General features: G+C 45.1%; 1 protein-coding gene across 2 annotated transcripts in view; it reads left to right on the top strand.

Moving 5' to 3' along the window:
• CPXM2 (carboxypeptidase X, M14 family member 2) overlaps window positions 1-24,701 on the top strand; it is a 112,340-nt gene that overhangs the window by 72,969 nt on the left and 14,670 nt on the right. For both annotated transcript variants that reach the window (XM_066619003.1, XM_066619002.1), the window contains exons 8-12: window positions 5,410-5,533; window positions 6,847-7,043; window positions 8,043-8,222; window positions 14,455-14,752; window positions 23,057-23,196. In XM_066619003.1, coding sequence (XP_066475100.1) covers window positions 5,410-5,533; window positions 6,847-7,043; window positions 8,043-8,222; window positions 14,455-14,752; window positions 23,057-23,196 — 939 coding nt within the window. The remainder of the gene's footprint in view (window positions 1-5,409; window positions 5,534-6,846; window positions 7,044-8,042; window positions 8,223-14,454; window positions 14,753-23,056; window positions 23,197-24,701) is intronic.

The raw sequence follows: 24,701 nt of genomic DNA on the forward strand, positions 1-24,701 counted from the left end.
TGTTCTTATGTTCTTATGTAAGAGGGTCATGTGCAGCAGCTGTGAGGCTTACCAGGACGACCCAATCCTTGGCAGCTCTACTCAGAACTAGTCCTATTTGCACCAGTCATTCAATGAGGTTTCCTCCTTCCAAGTAACAACAGAGCCCGCCAGTAGCGCAGCTAGAGGAGGTGCAAAGCACTAGAGGGGTGCAAACCTTGGCTTGCAAAGTACTACGTGTTGTACAGAGCATCACCTCAGGTATGCAAACGCCCCCCTCCCCTTCAGAGCAGGTACATGCAGTGTGGGGGTAGCAGGTGAGGCAGATCTTACCCCATCCTTGTCCGTGGAAAAACACTGCAGCTACCTCAGTCTTGCCTGTTCCAGCGCAAGTTAGGATTGCGCCCTTAGTTATTTAAATATTTAACAGTACAGGTTATAACAGTACAAGTCAGTACAAGCCAACAAGTCAGCAACCAACAAAAAGAAACAGTGGCGAACTTGATGGTACTCACAGAACTGAACGAGAGTTATTGTTTTGGCACTGGTACATGAAAATGAGAACTGACTCATACTAATATCTTATTAGTTCTCTACTGAGTCATTATAACTCCTCATTGGCTCTCAGAAACAAACATTCTCTTTGATCAGTTTTGAGTTAAGAAAAGTCCACTTTTTGATACTTACACTAGAGTCTTATGTTTTCCTTTTCTGGCTATGTGGCCATAACTTTTGATAGAATACAGATATGTAAACATGGGTTGTTTCATTGCATTCTGCATGAAATTCCACTTCAAATTATATATAACATGACGGTATTATTCAAATGCAAAGATTTAACAGTTTTGGCCAGTAATGGTGTCTTATTCCCCCACCTGATGATGTCACCTAGTGTGATCTGCACCCCCTGCCCCCCCAGCAAGGCCACTGAACTGAGGAGTGGCAAGTGTCCACTGGCGCCTTTCCATCTCCCAGAAAAGGAAGCTTAGGACCCAAAAGGTGGCCAAACCGGGTAGGTGGAACCAAAGGGACCAGCCAAGGCCAGGGAAATATAAGGATTGTGATAGGAATGAGAAAGGGCTGCCTGAGGGCTGGAGACTAGCTGAAAGGAAGGTTCTCGAACACTGTGAAACTAGAGAATGCCTGTCAGGTATATTATGGAAGGTGGCCCCTCCCCCCAGGGGTGGGATGCCACATCAAATCTTACCCTCCTGGGAAGGCTATGGTGGCGAGGTACAAAAGCACGAGGAGCTGAGATGGTTAACTTGCACAGCTGGTATACTTGGGTGAGATATTATACATTCATGGAGCCCTGTTGTGCCACAGGGCTCCTCTATACAGAACAATACTGCCTTCTCCCTCCGGATGGCACTGGTACCGCCTCCCACCTCACCCTGTCTGGCTTAGGGTGGCCTTGGCCTATGCAGGAGAGTGGTCCTCCTTGGGTTTTGGGGGCTTCCTGCTCCCTTGGCTGAGTCCCTTGGGTTTGGTCTGGATGACCTTAGAGAGGACCCAGGTAGGGTCCAGCCCCACTCTTCCTCCTCCCAGGGATGCTGCTGACCAGCAGGGCTGGACCTGGTGGTTGGGCATCTCCTGCCCCCTGTGGCCGGCTTGCCGCAAATAAGAGGCCCAGCGGGTCCCAATCCTGGGGGCTCCCAGGCCTGGTTCTCTCCCTCCAAAGCCAGTGTCCTGAGGGCCTCTTCCAGATCAGGGACAGACCACATAAGGATGGAGCCAGAGTTCCGCTGGGCCGCCTCCCCGATGCTGCAGCCGCCGGGAGAGATGTGACCTCTCCCTGCTGCAGCAGGTCCTCTAATGAGTCTTCTTGCCAGCTCGTGCCGCCCCTTTCGGCCTCACCACTGGCTTGAGATTTTGGCCCAGCTGGGAGGCTGAGCAGGTAGCTCGGTGAGCAGCTGCTGCCGTGTGCCGCTGCAGCCTCAAGCCCCCAGCCTGGGGCTCAGCAGGCTACCCCTGGAGCTGCAGTGGGAGAGTGGCAGGTCCCCCATTGCATCCCCTTCCAGGTCTTCCCTGGCTAGCTGTGGGGCTGCCTGGACACCCCTGAGCCTGGTGAGTCCTCCTGTGTTGGGGGGGGGAGGGGTTGCCCCATGACAATGCCCTGAGGCTGAGGAGTAGTAGGATGCTGTGAACGCTCTCCCTGAGGCCTGGGAGAGGGAGAGAGGCTTGGAAAACAAGCCAAGTGGACTTGGCCTTGGAGATCCTTCATAGACTCCTATAGGGGTTGGGACCCCAGTAATGGACAGGAGCCCAAGACCCCCTCAGTGCCCCTGAAACAGATACATAACAAACAGAGGTGAAATTATCTCCAAAATTTGTTTCAAATTTTTCAGCAACAAATAATATTGAACTTCTTGCAAGAGGCAATGAGGATTGAGAAAGTAATAGAAATCAATGGAACTGAGTCTAGGGAAAGACCCCATTCCACAGTCAAGACTGAGAGCGTATCCTAGATTGTCCCCACTCCAGTAAAATCTCCCAGAAGTTGCAACCCACTTCGATCTGCTGTCAAACTGCTTCAGCAGCCTTGGGCACTAAGTTAACCAAGGTGGAGTCTAATGGGATATTACTTTAGGGAATTTGTGCTTTTTCTCTCCAGAATGTTAATAGAATAAATAATTGCTGCTTACATCTCATAATAATTGTCTATTAGCAAATTTACTCTGGGCATGATTTATAATCCTTCTGGCTGTTAATAGCTGTGACCGCATATTATCAGAAGCCGTTCTATTTTTGCACACTCAGGCAAAAAAAAGTAACACTTTCCAGATTGCCTAATAAGCAGTTTGTGCTATACACAGCTTTTTGAAATGAAAAAACTAAATAAAAATTCCCATATCGCTTATTCTTGCAAAAAGTCCAATATATTTAACCAATGCAGATGACCAAAGAATGCTTACGTAGTGTTTATGAAGTTTTTATTTATGTATTAGTGTCTTTAAGCTGCTTCATAGCCCAACTCTTAAAACAATAAATAATGACAAGTATACAGGAAAAAAAATATTGGAACATGTCAAACACAATCCATTAAAAAAAAAATCACAAAATGAAAAATCTGAGACAAGGCATGTAAACCAATTTCAAATCAAAAGCTTCAGTGATGCATCCAATGAAATAATGATAATAGATGAATTATAATATTGTTACATATTGTATAGTTATATAGTAGAATGAACTATAATTATAATACTAACAATTATAGATGAATGAATGGGGTTGGATTTCAAGTGGACAAATGCCCTCTGGCAAAGAATATTTTTCCACCAACCTATGAACAGTAGCGGGAGAACTGGCTGAGAAAGCCTCTCTGGGTATGAAGTTTCACAGGGCCCAATCCTATCCAATTTTCCAGCACCTGTGCAACTGCAATACAGCCACAAGGTAAGGGAGCAAATGTTCCTATACCTTAAGGAGGCCTCTGTGACTGCCTCCCCACCACAGGATGCAGTGCATGCCCCATTGGCACAGCTGCACCGGCACTGGAAATTGAATAGGATTGGGCCCACAGTTGGGGTACTAACATTAAGGCTCTAGATGTTATCGTCTCTCACAGTAATTCACGTGGTTGGGACTGGGTCTCACAAAGCAAATCCTTTTCATTGCACAGGAGGGAATATATAGAAGAAAGTGTTTCATTCAAAAGTTGGAGTCCAGACCTAGCAGAGTTTAAAATTAGCACATTGGATGATGCCTAGAAACAAGTTTATCAGCACAACTCTTGAGGAGCAAGTGTAATCAATAGTAGAGCACTGTAAGTCCCACATGGCTGTGAAACTCACTGTGTACTTACTGTGTGCCCCTCCCCCTCACTCTCAGAGCCGTTCTGAGAAGCGAAAGCAACACGGAGGCATCTCCCCCATGTTGCTTTTGCCCCCCAACAGGCTCTTAGAGTGAAGGGGATGGGCAGCTTACAAGGCCAGTTTTGGAACTGTGTGGCATTTACAGCTCCACCCCTGTGGCTCTGCAACTGAATGTCGTATGGTCTTTGTGGTCAGTTCTAGTCAGTAGACTGTTTTTTAGAGCAACTGCATTAAGCACATTGCAACAGTCTAGAAGATGATGATGATTTCAACATGTACTCTTCCTTATGCTCCTTTCTTCTTGACCCAATCCTATCCTTCCCTCTCCCCCACTAATGTGACCATGCCAAAACGTTGTACTGTGTCTAGTGGGGGGGGGGGGGAGCAGAGTGGGAGTCTTTAAAAGGAAAAAGAAATCCTCTTTCCCATCTGTAAGCCTCCTGCATCGTAATGGATGTTTTTGGACCTGCACCAGCAATTTCACTGGTGCAAGTCTAAGAAGAGAAAAGGGTTGGGGAGGCTGCAGGTGAGGAGGATAGGATCTGGTTCCTGTTACCACTACTGGATGCAGTCTTCCCACAGTCTCCCTGCCCCATTCCTTTCCACCCTACTACTCCGCCCTTTTCACCCTTCCCAGTCCCAGTCCACCTTCCCCACACGCCCTCTAGTGTTGGCTTACAGCTCTGGCAAGTGGCCAGCATGGTGTTGGCATATGTGGGAAGGCTCCAACCTTCCTGCTGGCGCTCCAGCACGGCTGGTTGGATGACCTTCCTGTATGTGCAACAGCCAAATGAATATTAAAAAAATGTAAGGTGATGACCAATGAGTGAGATGCTAAGAAAGTTATTAATCTCATGTAACTTCCTGTTTTACTGAGTCTCTGCTGACCCTGAATAAATCTCTCCAGAGTGTTCTCTGAAGAATTTGGTGTGAAGCCCGTTATTGAAATATAATTCACAGATTCCACCATCTGCAGATGCTTCTCTGTACCTCAGAAGGCCTCCAGGATGTGACTGGAAACTGCTTCCAGTTTGCATCTGCAACTTCCAGTAACATTCAGGAGGTGTTCTGAGGCTCAGTAAGGTTTTTGGCCCACTCCATTGGCCTTCTCCAGCCTACGAACATCTCTCGAATGCAACTGGAAGTCATAGATGCAAACTGGAAGAGGCTTCTAGTTGCATCTGGAAGGCCTGTGGAGTGGATTGCAGACCAATGTTACCTGCAGGAGGGGGGCAGCATGACCGCAGAGTAAGTGAGTTTGGTTCTGGGACCCTGCCCCCATCCAGGACTCAAGCATTCTGTGGATTTTGGTATTCATGGGTGTGGGGGGCAGTCATAGAATGAATTATTCACGGATACCAAGGGTATACTTGACAGTAGGAATGGGGGAAATCAAGATTGAAACAACTGTGGGCCAAATTGCTAAAACACTCTTACCCTTCATCATCCCCTGCATGCTATTTTACAACGTGCATGCATCCACACACACCAGGCCATATTACATATCAATTGAAATGTTACCCTGGTCCTAAAAAGGCACAAAATAAGGCATATGCCTGTATCAATTTGCCAGACCACTGTTTTATACACGTATCATTGTTTCTTTCTGTTTCAGCTGATGAAAATTGTCAATGAGATGTGTCCAAATATCACAAGAGTCTACAATATCGGGAAAAGTCACCAAGGGCTAAAACTGTATGCTGTTGAGATCTCGGACAACCCCGGAGAACACGAAGTTGGTTAGGACTATATTCTGACTGAATCGAAAAGCACTTCAGGGCTGTTGGATGAAGTTTGTAGAATGGTTAAAATCTGAACGTTCCGCATGTCTGCAACGGTTAGCACCAAAGGCATGTGCCTATAGCAGTTGTGGTGTCAATACATGTGGGAGGAATCTTACTGCTACTTTCCTAATTAGAGAAAGAGAAGATGAACACAAATAAATAGCATCCGAAGAGTGGGATCAAATTTTCCCCTGCTCAAGTTCTGTTTTTGCAATTAAAATAAAAAGAAACAGAAATCAAGCAAGCTTTTGTGTTGAAAAATGTGCATTGACAGCTCTTGTCACTGTTGTCTATTTATCTAGAGGACAGACAGCTAGGGGTAGAAAAGATTTTTGGCTGTGTATCTGTCTATCACTATTCTTGACTGTGGATCTGAGTCTTTCCAAAATGTTCTATTTTTATGCAATAAAATACAGCCACAATTCATGGTTGTGATAAAGAGATTATGTTGGAAATGCATATATCCAGTGGCATAGCAAGCGTGGGGTGGGAGAATGGCTGCCCGGGTTGCCAGGCCAGAAGGGGTTGCCACCCAAGATGAATGCAGTGGGAGAAGCAGCAGCAGCGTGGTTGCAGGTATGCCCACTACCACCTCCTGTTTTGGCAGCTTTGTGATTTTGATGCTACCCCATTCCTTCTCCTTTGGAGGCTCGGGTGCATAAAATGAACTGTCAGTAGTACAAATTCAGACACAGGTACAGAGAAAAAAATGAAAACAATAGAATCAAATGCAGAAGGAAATGTGAAGGGCTTGGTCTTGTGACAAACTGAAAAGTGTACTAGATAAAATAAACCTGGTGATAATTCGCAATTGGTGAGAACAACCTCCTAGCAATTCTAAGGCTCAAACCCTAACCAACTTTCCAGCACTGACATAGCCGGATCAATTGGGCATTTGCTGCAGCAGTTGGATGGCAGTCCCAGAGGCCTCCTCAAGGTCAGGGAATGTTTGTTCCCTTACATCAGAGCTGCATTGCCCTTACCTCGGTGCTGGAATGTTGGTTAGGATTGTGCCCTAAGTTAATTAACTCTTCAATGTGATAAAGTTCTCTTGAGTTGGTTGAGTCTGCAGTGATGGTGTAAAATCTCATCATGTAGTCTGATTTGCCTGGCTCTTGCGCTAATCTCCCTTTGAAAATTTACTGTTGCAAAACTGTCACTTTAAGGTCAGCAGCAGAATGTCCGGGAAGAGTAAAATGTTCTCCCTCTTGTTTAGATTCTATCCGTAACCCACTAATCTGGTCACATCCTTCTTTGGTTCTAAACAGGTGAGCCGGAATTTCGCTACATGGCAGGAGCTCATGGGAATGAGGTGCTTGGACGTGAGCTACTGCTTTTGTTAATGCAGTTCATGTGCCAGGAATATCTAGCTGGGAATCCACGCATTGTGCGCCTCATTGAGGATACCAGAATTCATCTTCTTCCTTCAATCAATCCAGATGGATATGAAAAGGCCTATGAAGTTGTAAGGAAGATGGTTGCTTCACTTCATTACACCAGACAGTGATTTTATCTGGAGGAGTTCACAAAACTATGTTCATGTTATTGCAACTTTAAGTCACAGGTTTTTAAAAGATAACTCTTGAAGTTTTTGAAAGATAATACTTTTGTAGGTTCATATATATACGGATTTCTTAACTCATGGCGGGGGAGGCAAGGCTATGAGATATGGGCCTGTGCTAACCAGGCAGGGTACATTTGCACCTGGTGGCACAGGGGGTGGGAGAAGGTGGCAGGAGGGCATTCCGGGGGGGGGGGTATTGTTGGGCAGGGAAGGGCAGAACTGGAGATAGATCAGGCCTGGGCGGGGGTGGGAGATCCTAACCCCACTCCTGGGCCTTGCAGCCTCATAGGGGCAGCATGAATTTGTGCCAGCAAAATAAGAACATACATAAGAACATAAGAACAGCCCCACTGGATCAGGCCATAGGCCCATCTAGTCCAGCTTCCTGTATCTCACAGCGGCCCACCAAATGCCCCAGGGAGCACACCAGATAACAAGAGACCTCATCCTGGTGCCCTCCCTTGCATCTGGCATTCTGACATAACCCATTTCTAAAATCAGGAGGTTGCGCATACACATCATGGCTTGTACCCCATAATGGATTTTTCCTCCAGAAACTTGTCCAATCCCCTTTTAAAGGCGTCCAGGCTAGACGCCAGCACCACATCCTGTGGCAAGGAGTTCCACAGCTGGTGCAGATCTGAGTAGCCGCATAGGGGTGACTGAGGCTCAACATAGGGTAAGGGGCAAAATATCCCCTGACCCTGAGGTGACCTCCAGCCTGCACCTAACCTGCACTTTGATACAGCAAAGGCTGCTGTGGCCTGGCTGTTCCAGCACAGGTTAGGTTTGCTCCCTAATTTGATTTGTCTATCAAAGGTATACAGAGTTTGTCAATGTTTTCTTTCACTGTTCCTATTCTAAATCAGTGTACCAAATAATCTGATCATTGCTTTACAGGGTTCAGAATTAGGAGGCTGGTCTTTAGGACGGTGGACCCAAGATGGCATTGACATCAACAACAACTTCCCTGACTTAAATACACTGCTTTGGGAAGCTGAGGACAGGAAAAGGATACTACGAAAGGTCCCAAATAATCACATACCAATTCCAGAATGGTACCTGTCTGAAAATGCCACAGTAAGTATTTAACATCTCTTTCAGTGGCTTCAAAGGTAAAGCCAGAAGGAGAGAAATGGTCTCTGGTCATAAAGCCTCCCCCCCCCCCCCAAAAAAAAAATAAATAAAAAATGCCTGGAGTAGTTTAATCCTACTTCTTTTTCATCAGAAATTTAATGGAAAGCAAATGGAATGAAGATTATTGATTGAGTACTTTGCTTGTGTTATAAAGAAAATAATGGTCATACTAATAATTTACATCTCTGAGATGGGCAGCGCAATCCTAACTTGCACTGGAACAGGCAGGCCAGGAGGCTTGCGCTATATCCAGTGCAAGTTTGGGAATGGCTGGGGCTCAGCCTGAGGCAAGGGGAAATAATTCCCCTTACCCCAGGTAGAACTGAGCAGCCCCAATGAGTCTACTTGGATATGCGCCACCTAAATCTGTGACTCAGATCCAAACCAGATCCTCACCCCTTCACTGGTTGGGACGGAGGCTGGATCTTGCCTCTGCGGGCTGGCATGCGTCCCTGCACCAGCCCAGCCGACTTCAAAGGAGGTGCAAATGTGCTTGAAGGCACATTTACGACCCTTCCAGGCCAGCACAAGGCACTTGTGCCAGATGAGCACTCCTTTTGTATTGCACTCTCATTCATTTATTTTTAGAGGATGAGATGGCAGTTTCTTGTGGCTGCTTTTTCTGCAATATTTTGATCAATGAGTTGGCTCAATTAGTAGAAACATTTACCATAGATACTCACGTATAGTACGTGAAATTTTTGCCAAATAATCAAGCTCCAATTCTCACTTCGCCTGATTTCTGGGTCAATCAGAGGGCAGAGCCTTTCAATTCTGAACAGTTTCCTTTCTCTGCTGAACTCAGGCAGGCACCTCCTTTGTTTCTATAGTAACTTTGCTGGGAAATTCCAGGCAAAGTTAACCTTTTATTCTCCTTTGTTCCCTTTTGCTGCTGCAACCTGGTTCCTTTTTGCAAATGCATGCATTTGGCAGAGGTCTGTTTTTTTTCAACACCAGGATGGGATCCTTTCCATTTGAAATAAAGTCCAAGGCTACAATTCAGTGCACCATTATTTAAGAATAACTCCCATGGAAAGCAGTGGGTCTACTTCTGAGTAAAAAGGGTTGCAAATATAAGCAGTTGCCTCTCTCTGCTGTGAATTGAATTGCACACTCTCAGTTATGTGTTATGGGTTGTATGTTGTATGTAGAGCTTCTGACTTAACACACCAGACACCTTAAAAGGTGGATTTGATTCATGGTTCTCCTGCAGTGGTTCCCAACCTTTTTCACTTGCATATCCCTTGGCAGCCCATTTCTATAAATTGTACCCTTCATATTAGCAAAATGTGCAAGCCCTCATCTCTTCTCTATGAAAATCCAGACTTCATATATTCATCACATATTTTCTCTTTTCTGCTTGAAGAACAGAAGACTCTGCCTTTGCACTGTTTAGCACCAGAAGTGTGCTGAGAAATTCTGGGTGATTGATCACTTTCCATATTATGTTTCAGCTTTTTTACTGTGCTGGTTTTCAATCACTGGTTCATAGATGAATTGATGACCAAAAACTAGCCATTGGTGGGGCTTTCACATCCAACTAGCTACCTTCCTTCCTACCTGGCTGGTCCTTGCAAGGCATCCCTGCCTTGCAAGGCATTCTGGAGCATGACCTGCCTTTTAATGCTATTATTCCATTCTTTTTCAAGTACCCCTAAAGGTCCTGCTGAGTGTCCCTGAGAGTACATGAATACCAGGTTGGGAACCACTGTTTTACTGCTATGTTGTTTACAGTGCACCTACTCTGATAGTGTTTACAAAAAGGTGGTGAAGACCAGAATTTAAAAAGAATAAAAATGTATCTTATGATCTTTTACTATGTTCTTAATAAATTAGAGACTACAGTTACCGGCGCACCCCCCCCCCCCCCAAATAAATGCACCAGACTGCGGCTTGGATTTAAAACTGGGCCACTTTATTGATTGTTAAGTTACAGCAGGGTGACTGGGGTAGTTGACTAAACTCCCAATCCTAAGTCGTGCAGGGTTGTTAATAGGGGGAAACAAACCTAGCTGTCTACCTTCCCCAAGGTCAAAGGGCAAAACCGTCTGACTCGAGGCTGCCACCAGACCTGCGGCCTAGGACAACCTGTCAACGTTGCCCAAATGGTTAAAACAGCAGGACTGGTGGCCCACAGGTCAAGACTTGCCAGGCGTGCCAGTTCAGTCAAAGGGGCTTGCCAGTCAGCCTCTTCGAGCCGGGAAGGCATCATGTGAGCAGTACTGGCTCACCCCTTGACCTTGCTGTCTTAGATGGACACCGGGGTGTATCTACCTACCCTGACCCTGCACACTTCAAGACACAGGGGAGGACAGCCTACTGCTTGTCCTTCTCTTTCTCACTAAAAATAAATTGCTTCAGATCCTGCTGTAAATCAGTCAAAAAGATGAACCCCATCAGGGGATGGTAGATAATGGACCAGCCCATGGCGGCTGTGACCCTCCCATGCAGGTTTGGCGAGATCCACTGCCACTTGCACTCCAGAGGCTTCCGACGACTCCTCATCTGGTAACTTCTTAGCAGCAGGAACTTTGCCTTTTTTGGTGGAAGACAGAAACGTGTTAAGCCTGGTACCCCGGCCAGGGCAGTTAAAACTGCGTTGGGATCCACCCATCACCCTTGCCCACCCTGTGCATTGCTTTTTCTTTTTGGCGGGCTTCCAAGCATGCCACTAATGCCTTAAGCTCGCCCAGATCCCTCCCTTCATCAGAGGACGATGAAGACTCAGCTGGTTTGGGAGGTGGGCGCTTAGGTGCCTTACAGCACCTTTTTTGAGGGTGCTTGGGCATGGTGAGGTACTTACGCTCTATGCTAACTAAGTAAAGCAATTAAAGTTTTTTTAAAAAATTATTTCTTCACCCCTTTTTATTTTTATTTATTTATTTATTTATTTTAGTATGACCAGGACCTAGTGCCCCCTTTGCTAAAGCCCCCACCCTTGAAGCAAACACCCCGTTAATTCTCCCTTCTACCCTCTATTTTTCCCTTTCTTTAAAAAAAACGGGGGGCACTGGCTGGGAGCCTAAGCAGCGGGGTGCAGAATTGCCCCCCAGGCAGCGCAGTTGGGCAGGCAACAAGCCCCCACTACATGGCCAAGGCTCGTGAAGCAGCCTCAAAATGGCAGGCAGGCGGGAGAAAATGGCGTCTCTGCATTCCCCCCCCTTTCCAAGGCAGGAACGCAGCGCTTGAAGTTGCCCACCAAGCCAGCCCCATGGGGCAGGGGGAGCCAGTGAAGCCCACAGAGGCAGGTGGCTGGCTCAAAGCCCCGCGCCCAGCCCCGAGGAGCATGGATGAAAGCCCCTGAGGGGCACACGTGGCTTCCCCGTCGGACCTGGGCAACCCCCGCGGGTGGGCGTGGGTGCCGCCGCCCACACCTCCAACCGCTCGCGGCAGGAGAAGCACCGACATGCCTGCGCCTGCACGAGCGGCACCCCGCTAGTGTTTTAGGCATGGCTGGGTAGAGTGCACGCATCTCCTTCTGCTCGGCTGCTGCCTGTAAGGCGCTGGGTGCCACGGGCGAGCATTCTGGGTGCGGCTTCGCTGCGGCTGAGCCTCCTCAGCAGCAGCGGGTCCGGAGCACAGTGCTGCGTGACCTCACGTGTCACCACTTGCTCCCGGACTGCAGGCTGGGGCAGTCGCCCAACTCCAGCCTGATTGTCCCGCCCCCAGCAGCAGGCAGGCCACTGGGGGGACAAGCCTCAGCCTGTCTTCATCAGGTGGGAGCGGGGTAACAACCGTTAGAGCTGAAGGCGCTAACGGTCATTTCTTAGGTAACAATTAGTAGTAAGTTATTTTTCAGGATCTGGCCTCAGGTAAAATCAGACAAAACTATAGTCAGACACCCCCCTAAGTCTAACCCCCAACTTATCCAAGGGTCATAGAAAATTCCATGATTGTTGGCTCAAAACCTGCCCTCGACTTATCTGTGGGATCGACTTATAGGCAAGTATCTGCGGTAATTATTTGTCCCATCTACCCTCTCTTTTTATCCTCTGGATTCTGAGATGTCCAAGTAGCTTGCAAGATGCATCTGACTGAAGATTTTCTCCTCAAAGAAAAACAATCTTTTTTAAAGAATAGACTAAATGCAATACCACAGACAAAGGGGCCACAGTGGTTTGGGTAAATTGCATTATTCATTAACAATGCAACATTGTTACTTCATTTCTGCATCTCGTATGTTAATATTGGGCATTATTTCCAGTGGCTGAACATACCCAGCTTTAGGTGAAATAAGGGGAAAGCACTTAAATAAACCCTGTTTACAGAACATTTCTTCAGACAATGTTGTAGAGACATCTTGTTGTGGAGACATTAATTTCAGTGGATTCCTTTTTTCCCCCCTTCCTCTAGCCATTTACCATCCTAATTTCCTTTGCAGAAATCACACCCTGTAAAAGTATTAAAGTATTCTGGCTGCCTCTGTATTATAGACCAGAGAAGTGTAGGGAAAGCATTGCCCTGGTCTTTTCCTTTGGTTTTAAACCCAAAGTGACTGCTAAGGCAACTTCTTTGTGAAAGAGAAAGATCATCCTTTACTTCAAGAATGCATTTGCAACTCATGGTCCGTGGACAACTGGTGGGCCACAAGAGCCTGAGAAGTGGTTAATGAGGTCTTGTAATGGTAGATCAGAAGATCATCAGGTGAATGATGTGGTGTTGACAGCAATTCCATGTTTTGACAGCTGTTTGACAACTCTGGGAAGGGCAGGGCTGACTCCACAGCTGTAATCAATCAAGGCCAATGGAGACTCTGGATGGACACCTGAGCTTCATTTGACCTTGATGGAACTTTGAATGGGCTAAGGAGGCAGCTCACAGCTGAGCTGCATTTGGACTTAACAAGGGGCTGTAGGATAAAAGGCAGCTTCAGAAGGAGCAAAGCTACCAGACCAAAGGCTACCCTGACCCAGAGGAAGATGCTACCTGACCCAGAGGGAACCTGACCAAGAGGCTACCTGACCCCAGACCTACAGGACAGACACACGGGAGAAGGGGACTGCCAGGATTCTGCTGGAGGACACAGAAGAGAGGATTGCCAGGACCCTGCTGGAGGAGACACTCTGCTGGAGAGGACACACAGGAGGGACTCTGCTGCGGAAGACTGGACTGTGCTTTGGAGACTGGATTGGACTTGGACTGGAGGCTTCAGACCTTTACCCACTGAGTTAAGTGGAGTTTTGGGGAGGGAAAGCCTCTGGACCACAGGACTTGCAGGGAATAAGTGTACATGTTTGTAGCAATAAATTTGGTTAATTGCTCAACTAATAAGGAATTCTGTTCATTTCTTTGCACACCACAGCTGTTGTTCTTGGAAAAGGAGGGTGTTAATTAAGTGGGCATTAGAAGGAATATTTGGAAGGGACAGGTCTCAAAAAAAAGTTGCCTTCAATGGCTTCCACCATCTCCCAAGTGAGCACTCCCCCACAGACCACCAGAGAGCAGAGAATGAACTGGCTACAGCCAGCACTGAATTGTTGGCTGTTGCTGTGGGCAGTTCATTCTCCACTCTCTCTGGTAGTCTGTGGGGAAGTGCTCACTTGGGAGACACTTCCCCTTGGCCCACCAGAGAAGGGGAAGAATGAACTGTGTAGCCACTGCTGGCAACAAAAGCAGCACCCCACAAATCTCTATAAATAGTAAATCTAATAAATCGCTAATAAATCGTCTCTAATTATTCCAAATTTAATTGTATTTTTTGCGTGCAGGAGAGTGGGAGGGGGTTGGCATGTGGTCCACGACAATTCCAATTTTTGTTTCAGTCAGTGGGCTCCTAAAGTTTGGGGCCCACTGGTCTAAAGTCTTGGAAAGGTGGTCTTAGCATATTCAATATGAGCTAGGGGAACCAGTGGTCTACTTCATTAGAAGGCAGCTCCCCCTGTTTCTAAGATTCTTTTAATGATATACAAGAAACAAAAAATAAATATTGTGAACACTCCCCCAGAAGACTAAACAAGTGTTGGTGCACCTGTATTAAGTTGGCTAGGAAGAGACTGTAAGTAGGACCTGAGTTTGTGTGGGTTCTGCTTCTTGATATACTAGAAACTATTACAATTTTGTTTTTTAAAAAAATGTTCAGGCTTCCTCTGTTTCCAGACTTAACCATTGTTGCATGATGAAGGCCTGTAATGTCTTTTGGACTGGTTTTATTCTTATTTCTCTCCCCCCCTCCCAGGTAGCAGTTGAAACACGAGCTGTGATAGCATGGATGGAAAAAAATCCATTTGTCCTTGGGGGCAACTTACAAGGAGGAGAACTTGTTGTTGCCTACCCGTACGATATGGTCCGGTCGACTTGGAAAACCCAGGAACACACACCAACTCCAGACGATCATGTTTTTCGATGGCTAGCATATTCCTATGCCTCCACTCATCGACTGATGACAGATGCTCGGCGGAGAGTTTGCCACACAGAGGACTTCCAGAAGGAAGATGGAACTATCAATGGAGCATCATGGCATACTGTTGCAGGAAGTGAGTGTCTGTAAAAAAAATGGCTTAAAGGTCATGCTCATTATTTGTTCTACCACCTTAAGTGTAAATTGAACAGCTGCCACCCACCTAGGCATAGTGGAAGCAGTCCTATAATGAGTCTGTCCTTTTGTATTTTCCAAGGTGCCCCAGAATTGATGGCTGTCAGATTTGCCTCAGAGGTCTCTCATTCTGTGGATGTTTTTCTCAGCTGTGCATGCCACACCATATTTATTCATTGCAATGGCTTTAACAGTACCAGGCGCAGGTTAAACACAGCAGGGGCTATACAGCAACATAAACGATAGTTTGATATGAATGTAACTAACCGAAAACAAAACATTTTAAAAAGCCTCCTTTGGAATCAACAGAATTACAGCCCAATCCTAATGGGCAGCCCAATCCTGAGCTGCCCGGGGTGCCCCGCGGCACCACGAGGGCTGCCACTGAATCTAGTGCAAGTTCTGATCTTGCTTCTCATGAATGCTTGTAACCTCATCTGCTGCTGCTATCTTGCCCCTGTGATGTCGCTAGAGGGTTGTGGGCCTCACCAGGTGTAGCATACTGGGGGGGGGGTGACACCACTACTTGCCAAAAATTTTTAAATCTTGGTATTTTCAATAATACCATCATGTTATATATCAATCAATGTGTAATTTCATGCAGAATGCAATGAAACAAACCTTGTTGTAATAGCTCTATTCCAGGGGTGCCCAAAGCCCGGCCCTGGGGCCACTTGTGGCCATTGAGGACTCCCAATCTGGCCCACAGGGAGCCCCAAGATTCCAATGAGCCTCTGGCCCGCCGAAGACTTGCTGGAGTCTGCACTGGCCTGACACAACTGCTCTCAGTGTGACAGCCAATTGTTTGACCTCTCGCATGAGCTGTGGGATGAGGGCTCCCTCCACTGCTTGCTGTTTCACATCTGTAATGCAGCAGCGGCAGCAAAGAAAAGGCTGGCCTTGCTTTGTGCAAGGACTTTTATAGGCCTTGAGCTATTGCAAAACCTTCATTCATTCATTTAAATTCCATCTTTAATATATTCATTTATGTACATTCATTCAAATTTGAAATGTAAATTAAATTCTGTTTTCCCCGGCCCCCGACACAGTGTCAGAGAGATGATGTGGCCCTCCTGCCAGAACATTTGGACACCTCTGCTCTATTCTATCAAAAGTTATAGCCAAAAAAACCAGTGGGGGTGTGGTGATGGTTCATCACTACACCCACAACCATGCCCACCACCTGAGACGGTGCCCCGTCCGCTGCATGGGAGGAGGTCATCATAAGAGTGACACGCTGGCCTCCTGCACCAGGTGACATAAACCCTAGTGACATCACTGCCCTTGCCCTAAGACAGTGGTTCTCAAACATTTCCGGCTCGCACCTCCCCTGATCCTTGTGGCCATTGGCCATGGCTCCCCATTACAACACCTCACCTCAGTTACCCCCAAAATGGGGATAAAGGTGTTATAATTATACACTAGAAACCCAAAAACAGCTGCCAGCACTCTGAGGTTGCAATCCTAACCACACTTACCTGAGAGTAAGCCCCACTGAACAAAATAGGACTTACTTCTGAGTAGACCTGGTTAGGATTGTGCCCTGAATTTGTTAGCAGCACTCCTGGAGGGTTTGGAAAAGGAAGGGGGAAGTGATGAATTTGCTGGGGGAGGGGAAGACTTTGTTTTGTGTGTATCTGCTAATTGCAAACTGATGCAAACTGAGACCTAGAGACTGTTTGGCTGCAATCCTAAGCTCACTTTCCTGGGAGTAAGTCCCATTGAACACAATAGGACTTACTTCTGAGTAGACCTAACTAGGATTGTGCATTTTGTCTTACAATAGCAGCCAACAGAGTACCCCCTCCCCAAAAGGAGGCAGGAGGAAAAAGGGGAATGGCTAAAAAGGAATGGGGATTTTTATTTTTAATCAATTTTTGGAGACAAAGCCATCAAGAGTGGGTTTTATTTTCTTTTTTAAAGGGGAGGAAAAAGAGAAAGGTGAGGATCCTTGGTTAAGCTGACACAGACCCCAAACCTATGCAGTCTACTCAGAAGTAAGTCCCATTTGAGTCAATGGGGCTTACTTCCAGGAAGGTGTGGAAAGGATTGGAGCCACACAGAGCAAGATTACAACTCACCCCAAAGTAGATGGGGGCTGCTCACACACATACACCCAACATGCAGATGCCACCCCCGTTCCCCCCAGGCAAGACAGAGGAATGCAGGCTGGGGCATTTGGACACCCCCCACTAAGAGCAGGCTGGCTCCCTCCTTAGCTGAGCTTACTCTTCCATCCCAGTTTGAAGCCTGTCAGGAGAGCACCCTGTGCTGATGAGATGCAGCACCTCTGCACTCTTCTCCTCTCCTCCAGCCTTGACCAATTCGAGGATGCCCAGGGCAAGGGGCACACTGGGAAATGTAGTCCCTGGGGCGAGGTTGCACGTGGAGAGAGCTACATGATGAGATGCGGCACCTCTGTCGATACCCAGCCAGCCTTCTCTCCCACTTCCCCCCACCATGTTTCACACGCCCTCCTAGCCTCACGCTGCCCCACCCACCTCTTTCACAGCTGAAGAAAAGCAGCAAGGCAGCTGGTGCAGCTGAGCAGAGCAGAGCTCTGCAGAATCAGCTGCAGCCACCTCTCTCCCCAGATGCCTCACGACACCCCTATTGGCTAGCCACACCTCCCTAGGGAGGCAGGACACACAGATTGAATACCTCAGCCCTAAGTTAAAGGACTGGGGGCCTCAGATCAGGGGGTATGACAAGTATCTTAGAGGACTGGGGTTGCACAGTCCTGCTCTAAGCTCTGCTCACAGTCTGTTATTTTCAACTCAATCCTGCATGCACACATATGAGCAGAGGTATTCTATTCCAGGGCTCATGGCTTCAGAAAATAATAACCCTGGTTTGGTTAAGTGATCTGAATCTATTTGTTCTTCTGAGACATGTTCTTTAGGCAGATTAGTGCAGTGTACCTACTGCCTTCTTGTAGCTCAGGTTTTCATGGAATGAGCTGATGTACAGGTAATCCTGTTTTGCAATGGGGGAATTGGGTGTTTATTGGATCAAAGCATGTAATGAACAAATAAGCCTTCCCTCCCTCAAAACCTGGGAATACCAGAAGAAAATTATGTAACTGCTACCAGCATATGCAGTTTGCATAGACATATCTGTTCACTCCGTTATACAACATTGAGAAAGTAAAAATGAGTAGATATTAATCCCATTGTCATTTTGAAGGCGTTCAGATAGAATGAGCTATAGGGCAGAAGAGCAAAGCGAGATCTTTTGTTTTCTGCCCTATATTTAAAGGTCTTTCCAGCCCTCTGCTCTTTTGGAGTGTCTTTTGGGGAATTCACCAACCACAATTCATCATAGATTCAGTCATGCCCAACTCCCTTTTTCCTACCTAATAGCAAAGAGGGAAACTACATTCTGCTATGGTTTTGGCCTGCAGATCAATTGGATGCCCAATTAAGAGCACATCACAGTGCTAATTGGCCTCAGTGGATATTGGCGCATATAGACTTTAGCACTCAGAGCATACAAGCCAGCCACTGATTTCAAGTATTCTGTCTAAAATATGCTGTCACTTATCAGTAGATACAAAGCGATGCTACAGACACCTGATAACATTGTGAGGATCAAAGAGTTGCAGATGGCGCCATACAATCTCCTCTTGCACAACGTTACAGACTTTTATACATGAAGGAAGTCTGTGCAATCATTTTCTGCCCAAGGACTGATGTTCTGTTTTCTTGTTAATGTATAAGAAGCATGGTCACTGGATCAGCAATGTACACCTTGAAAGCTAGATTTATAATATTTTGCAGTAGGTCACACAAAGTTAATCTTGGCCAGGATATAATGATTCAGAAACCAGTATATAACTTTTTTTCCCCAGTTGTCAAAAACTCTTTACACTCTGGGAGTAGATAGGCTTATATGTCTGCCCCATCTGTTTGTTCAGAACAAACCTTTTGAATGAATGTACCTTGCAAGCGCCCTCCTTTTCACATGTTCTGTACATTTTAAATGCAGAGCTGACTGAAGTTATGACTTTAATTTTTTTAAGTGCTGTGCAAACTTGATTATGAATCGATCCAACAGAGCCGTGTTGCTATCAACTAACACTGAGGAATTGGCTGTCGCCACATTGCTAAGTACTATCTGATTTCATAGCAGCAATTAGTGCTCTGGATTTGGTTTGTCCAATTAGTTTTACTGCTATATGATACTCTGAATTCTTTTTTTAACAGTCTGCATCCTGATGCTGCAAAAAGTTTTGGATCATTTTGCAGCAAGTCTTCTAAAATCTTGCCTGTATTTTCACCCCTTTTTCATCTAGTTAATCCAGTGTACATCAGGAATCATCTAATGAATATATGAGGGAATTAGCTAAGAGGTGTTAATTGAATGAGAGCAGCTTTTACACAACAGGTATTCAGTAAATTTGTGAATCCATTACTTTGTGTAATTCTTGCTACGTTTAACCCATGAGCTGCATCTTCTCAGCAATAAAGTGTATTCAAAGGGCAATGAATTCTGTTGAAGTTCTACCTTGTTGTGGATGGTCTTGTTTCAGACCAATAGTTTTTGCATTGGATTGGAAAAATTAAATGCCCATGAACACGTAAGAGGAACCTTGCTGGATAAGACCAAGGGCCCATCTAGTTCAGCTCCCTGTAGCTCATGGTGGTCCACCAGATGTCTCTAAAAGAACTCAAGACAACAAGATACCTGTATCCTATTAACACATCCTTGCATCTGGTTTTACCTGTTTGCATATAGTCATTATGGCTTGTAAATTGTGATGAACTTTTCCTCCATAAACCTGTTTGATCTCCTTTTAAGGGCATCTAGGCTAGATGCCATCACAACATTTTGTGGCCAGGAGTTCCATAGATTAATTATGGACTGAGTAAAGAAATAATTCCTTTTGTTTGTTCTCTAACACTTCTGCCAGTCAATTTTAGTGGATATCTCCTGGTTCTGGTATTGTGAAAGAGGGAAAAGAATTTCTCTCGATCTACTCTATGAATCCCATGCATACTTTTCTATATCTCATGGCCCAATCCTATGGAGGACTTGAGCTGCTGGAACTAGTGTTCTGGCAGTGCAAGATCCTTTATGCCTGTTGTGAAAGGCATTGCATCATTTTGCACAACAGGGCCACACCAACAGCCTCACAATAACCCCCAACACCTGTAAGTCTGTGCAAGAGGTGAGACGGAGGGTGGGTAGGGTGGGGCAAGGAGGGGGAGGAATGGGGAGACCACCAGAAGGAGGGAGGATCAAGGCCAGGAAAGGGGTGATAACGGCGGCAATAGCGCCACCTATCTCTTTTCCTAGTCTTCCTGGATCTGCCTTCCTGAAACCACTTCTACTTGCACCAGCAAAATAGGTGCAAGTGCATTCAGGTAAAGGTGCATTCAGGGAGTGGAGGTTTAACCCCAGGCAAGGGAGCAAAGGAGTGCACAGTCCAGTGGTGTGGCAGTATCAGGGTGGTTTGATAGGATTGGGCTGTCAATAATTCCCCCCCCCCCACCCAGAGGCACTGACTTTCTAGACTGGGGATCAGGCGAAGATATTTCTGTGCAGAAGTGGGAAATGTCAAAACTAGTCCTACCAAACCTGCTGATGTTATATCTCCTGGGAAGTTCATGCAAATATTTAAAGAACATGGACAATTGTATTATTCATATGAGGAGGTTTGGCTCCTGCAGTAGATATAAGCTCATGCCAGCAATGCTGAACACAAGGGAAGTGTGGGCAAGAACAATGCCACATCCTGACTGATGCTGGTTTTCCATAACCATGAAAGCTTTTTTTTTAGAAAAGTTGGTTCAGTTGTGCAGTGGTGGGCATTTTCCTTCATTGACAAATAGAGAATCATTGTTATGCAGTAAACTTCGGAAATATTTATAGTATTTACCACCAAAATATTAGTAGCAAGTTATAAAGATTAAGCTTTATAAAGTTTTTTTTTGGGGGGGGGGAGGGGGGAAGGGTTTGTATTTTAGGGTGGATGTGAATGAGCCAGCACAATCACAACTGCTCATTGTTGTATTGGGGACATTTTTTTTGAATGCTTCCAAAATGTGTACATTACACACCTTTGGGAAAAGATTAAATCAAAAATAAGCATGTTTTTCACTTTTTCCTAGCTAGAAAGGGGAGAGACACAGTCCAATGTTCTGATATTTTACTCCCCCCATCAACAAACTTAATATCTGTGTTACATAAGCCCTCCTACACAGAATCCAGAAGGTACTTTCGGGCTCATTAAATCCTTGACTGCTGCTGAATGTAATAGGAATTTTTTTCCCATTCATTCTAACAAGTTAGGTGCAGCCATTGTCTATTTGGGATTATTATAAAATAAATTAATTATTAGACTCCATTTGTCTGTGAGCTTAAAATGTCTCTGTTAATTTGAAATAAGTTGGTTAATGAGCACAGCATTTTTATTCTCACGCAGACACTGAAATTAATTTTTCTCTCCCTTTCTCATCTTCTTATAGTTGTATTTTTGTGAAGACTAAATGAATTTCATGGGTGTAATAAAAAGGGTTCATGTGGAAACACTCATATTTTTGACAGCAGCATTTTAATGTACCAGTAATCTTAATGACCTTTTGACTATAAATTATTGGCAGTGAACCACTTTGGATAAAAAGGGAGCTATACCTAGAATTTTTCCAAGTCTCTTCAAGACTTCTCAACCTGAAGGCTGACATTTTTTGACATTGCCATCTTCAAATTCATGACTTTCGAAACAGTTTTTCAAAGTCTGTCTAGAACCTGATGGCCTAAACATATGCCTGAATATATTGTGTCAGGCTGAATTTCCAAATGTGTTTCAAAATGTTCTCTCTGGAATAAATTCAGTTCAGATATGATCCAGGCTGAGGCCTAAGTGACTTTCCATAAACCCCTATATAAACAGAGCTGCAGTACTTTTGCTGCAGAGATAGATGAACATTACTTTAGTTCTTCACTAAGTACCATTTCACAGGCTTGTATGTCGCTCATGGGTATATAGTTATACAGATGAGTACTGGTAGTTACAGCTGAAATTATATTTAAGTTTTTGATCATAGGCCTTCACGATAGGGACCTTCTGTTTTCTCATTCTATGTAAGGTCCCATTCACATAACTGTTCCTATATCAATACAGTATATTAATGTAATCATAAATCTTTGTCCAAAGGGTGCACTTATGCTTTACACATTTATTTAGAAGATTTATGCTCTGCCTTTCCATCCTTCTGAGAGCTATATGTCTACCAAAAGCTTGACAGCTAAATTTCTTAGGAAGAAAACAGTTGGGGAAGCAGATAAATTAGATGCAAGAAGGGTGGAAGTGTTGCTTAACCATTTCCCCACCTGCTCTGCTCTGCTCTGCTCCAAATATTTCCAGGCTGTTCTCCCCCTTCCTTTCCAGTTCCAAATGTGTGTGTTTCTGCCTCACTGGGGAAAACAGCTGAGAAGGGCCATTTGGAGTAGAGAAGCAGCAGTCCTAGAAAGCAGTAAGTCACCTCTATATCAGTGTCACAGCTTGGCCTTTCCTTATGAATATTTTTTTTCACTAGTAACGTAGCATCAGCATTTTGATCCTCACAATTGTGCATAATGTGTCATTAGACCCAAAACTTAAATATCTATGCAAATTTTATTTTTTCTCACGAGAAGTTCCACATGCAGTTTTGAAATCTGAAATTTTAAGGAATTGCTTCCTCCTTAAAATTTCAAATACCCTTATTGGATAAGATGCATTGTTCATACATTTCACTTGTAGATGGGCTGGTGCATTCTGAACTAGCTGTCATTTGTGACATTTTCCAGGTTAGAGAAGGAGGGTTCTTGAGCTTCTGATCAAAGAGTTTCCTAGATTGGCATCCATTGTACATTGACTTTATGCATTTTAATACTTTAATACTCATTGCAACTTAGTTCTTAACAGCTAAATGAATATAAATCTTATCTAAAAAGGAAAAAAAAGTTTGCATGAAGTATGCTAGCTATATTTTATTGCTGTAATTTAATGTTTCACTTTGGGAACCCTTAGACTGGCTCAGTGTTGTATGAGTTCATTTTAATTGAATTATTGATATCTTTATAAAAGATATGTGTTTTTCCAGAAAAGCTTTTTCATTTAATATATTCATTCATTTTTTCATTTGATGGAACTATCAGAAGAATTTGATTATTGCAAACGATCACATCTAGTCCCCAGATTAAATAAAAGTAGTATTCTATTGCATTTTTAAATGTATTATTTTTATTGGATTGGCAGGTATAAATGACTTCAGCTACTTACATACAAATTGTTTTGAACTATCCATCTATGTTGGCTGTGATAAATACCCTCATGAAAGTGAATTACCCGAGGAGTGGGAAAACAACCGGGAGTCCCTTATTGTTTTCATGGAGCAGGTATGAAACAGTAGAGCCTGAATAATCCAAATTTTCTTGGAATCAGTGGCATCACTAAGGGGGTGCAGGGGGTGTGAGCCACACCAGATAATGTGCACAGGGGAGGGGATGACACCACTATTAGCCAAGATTTTTAAAATCTTGGTATTTCCAAATAATACCATTGTATTATATATTTTTCAATGTGTAATTTCATGTGGAACTCAATAAATAAACCCCATTGAAATATCTCTATTCTATCAAAAGTTATAGCCAAAAAACCAGTAGGAGCAGGGCAATCCCCCATGTTGGCAACCTTCAGTCTCGAAAGACTATGGTATCGCGCTCTGAAAGGTGGTTCTGGAACAGCGTCTAGTGTGGCTGAAAAGGCCAATTCGGGAGTGACAGTCCCTTCCACACTGGGAGCAAGTGCAGTCTGTCCCTGGTCTGTCTCCCTGGCTATGGGCCTTCCTTCTTTGCCTCTTTGCCTCAGACTGTTAGCCAAGTGTCTCTTCAAACTGGGAAAGGCCATGCTGCACAGCCTGCCTCCAAGCGGGCCCCTCAGAGGCCAGGGTTTCCCACTTGATGAGGTCCACTCCTAAGGCCTTCAGATCCCTCTTGCAAATGTCCTTGTAGTGCAGCTGTGGTCTACCTGTAGGGCACTTTCCTTGCACGAGTTCTCCATAGAGGAGATCCTTTGGGATCCAGCCATCATCCATTCTCACGACATGACCGAGCCAACGCAGGCATCTCTGTTTCAGCAGTGCATACATGCTAAGGATTCCAGCACGTTCCAGGACAGGGCAATGGTGCATCGCTGTACCCATCATCAGGGCATTGCCCTGCCTGCTGCATGGGAGGAGGTCCATCATGGGGATGTCGCGCTGGCCTCCTGCACTGGGCGGTGCAAACCCTAGTGACGCCACTGCTTAGAATGAATTTTTTCTCTTTAATTGAATTATGGTAGACATGGTTTACAGAGAGATAGGTTCTGCTGCTGATCTGCTGATGAAGACCTTGCTTTAGGCTGCTTGAGATAATCTTCTTGAAGCTATCAGCTGAGGTCGCAGTCCTATGCACACTTTTCTGAGAGTAAGCCCCACTGAAGGGAGCTGCAGGGGAAAAGCGGAATTCCAAAAACAGAGGACAGTTGTGTAAAGGAGAGTGCAGGAACGTTTGTTTGCTTGAACTTCCAATTGCTGCAGTGCTCTGATTTATTGCCTATTATGAGTTAGGAATAAGGATGCTGAGCCAAGAGAAGTGCCTGTCAATTTAGTCACAAACCCAGAGTGCATAGAACAGTCCAACTTGGGTCATTCCTGTCTTCAGAAAATGCTGCTTTCTGCGCAGGCTGAGTTCTCTGACATCGAACTGTGTACAATATTGGCCAAGTATGCGATCAGTACACATTCACTGCATGAATTTTTTTTATGACCTGCTTGCTTAGGAATTATAAATAATAACACGTCTGAATGACATGCTGAACCATTTGACATGAACTAGCTTTCACAGTGATTGATCATATA

This window comes from Tiliqua scincoides, chromosome 3 (assembly GCF_035046505.1).
Source record: "Tiliqua scincoides isolate rTilSci1 chromosome 3, rTilSci1.hap2, whole genome shotgun sequence".
In the NCBI taxonomy this organism is placed as follows: Eukaryota; Metazoa; Chordata; class Lepidosauria; order Squamata; family Scincidae; genus Tiliqua; species Tiliqua scincoides.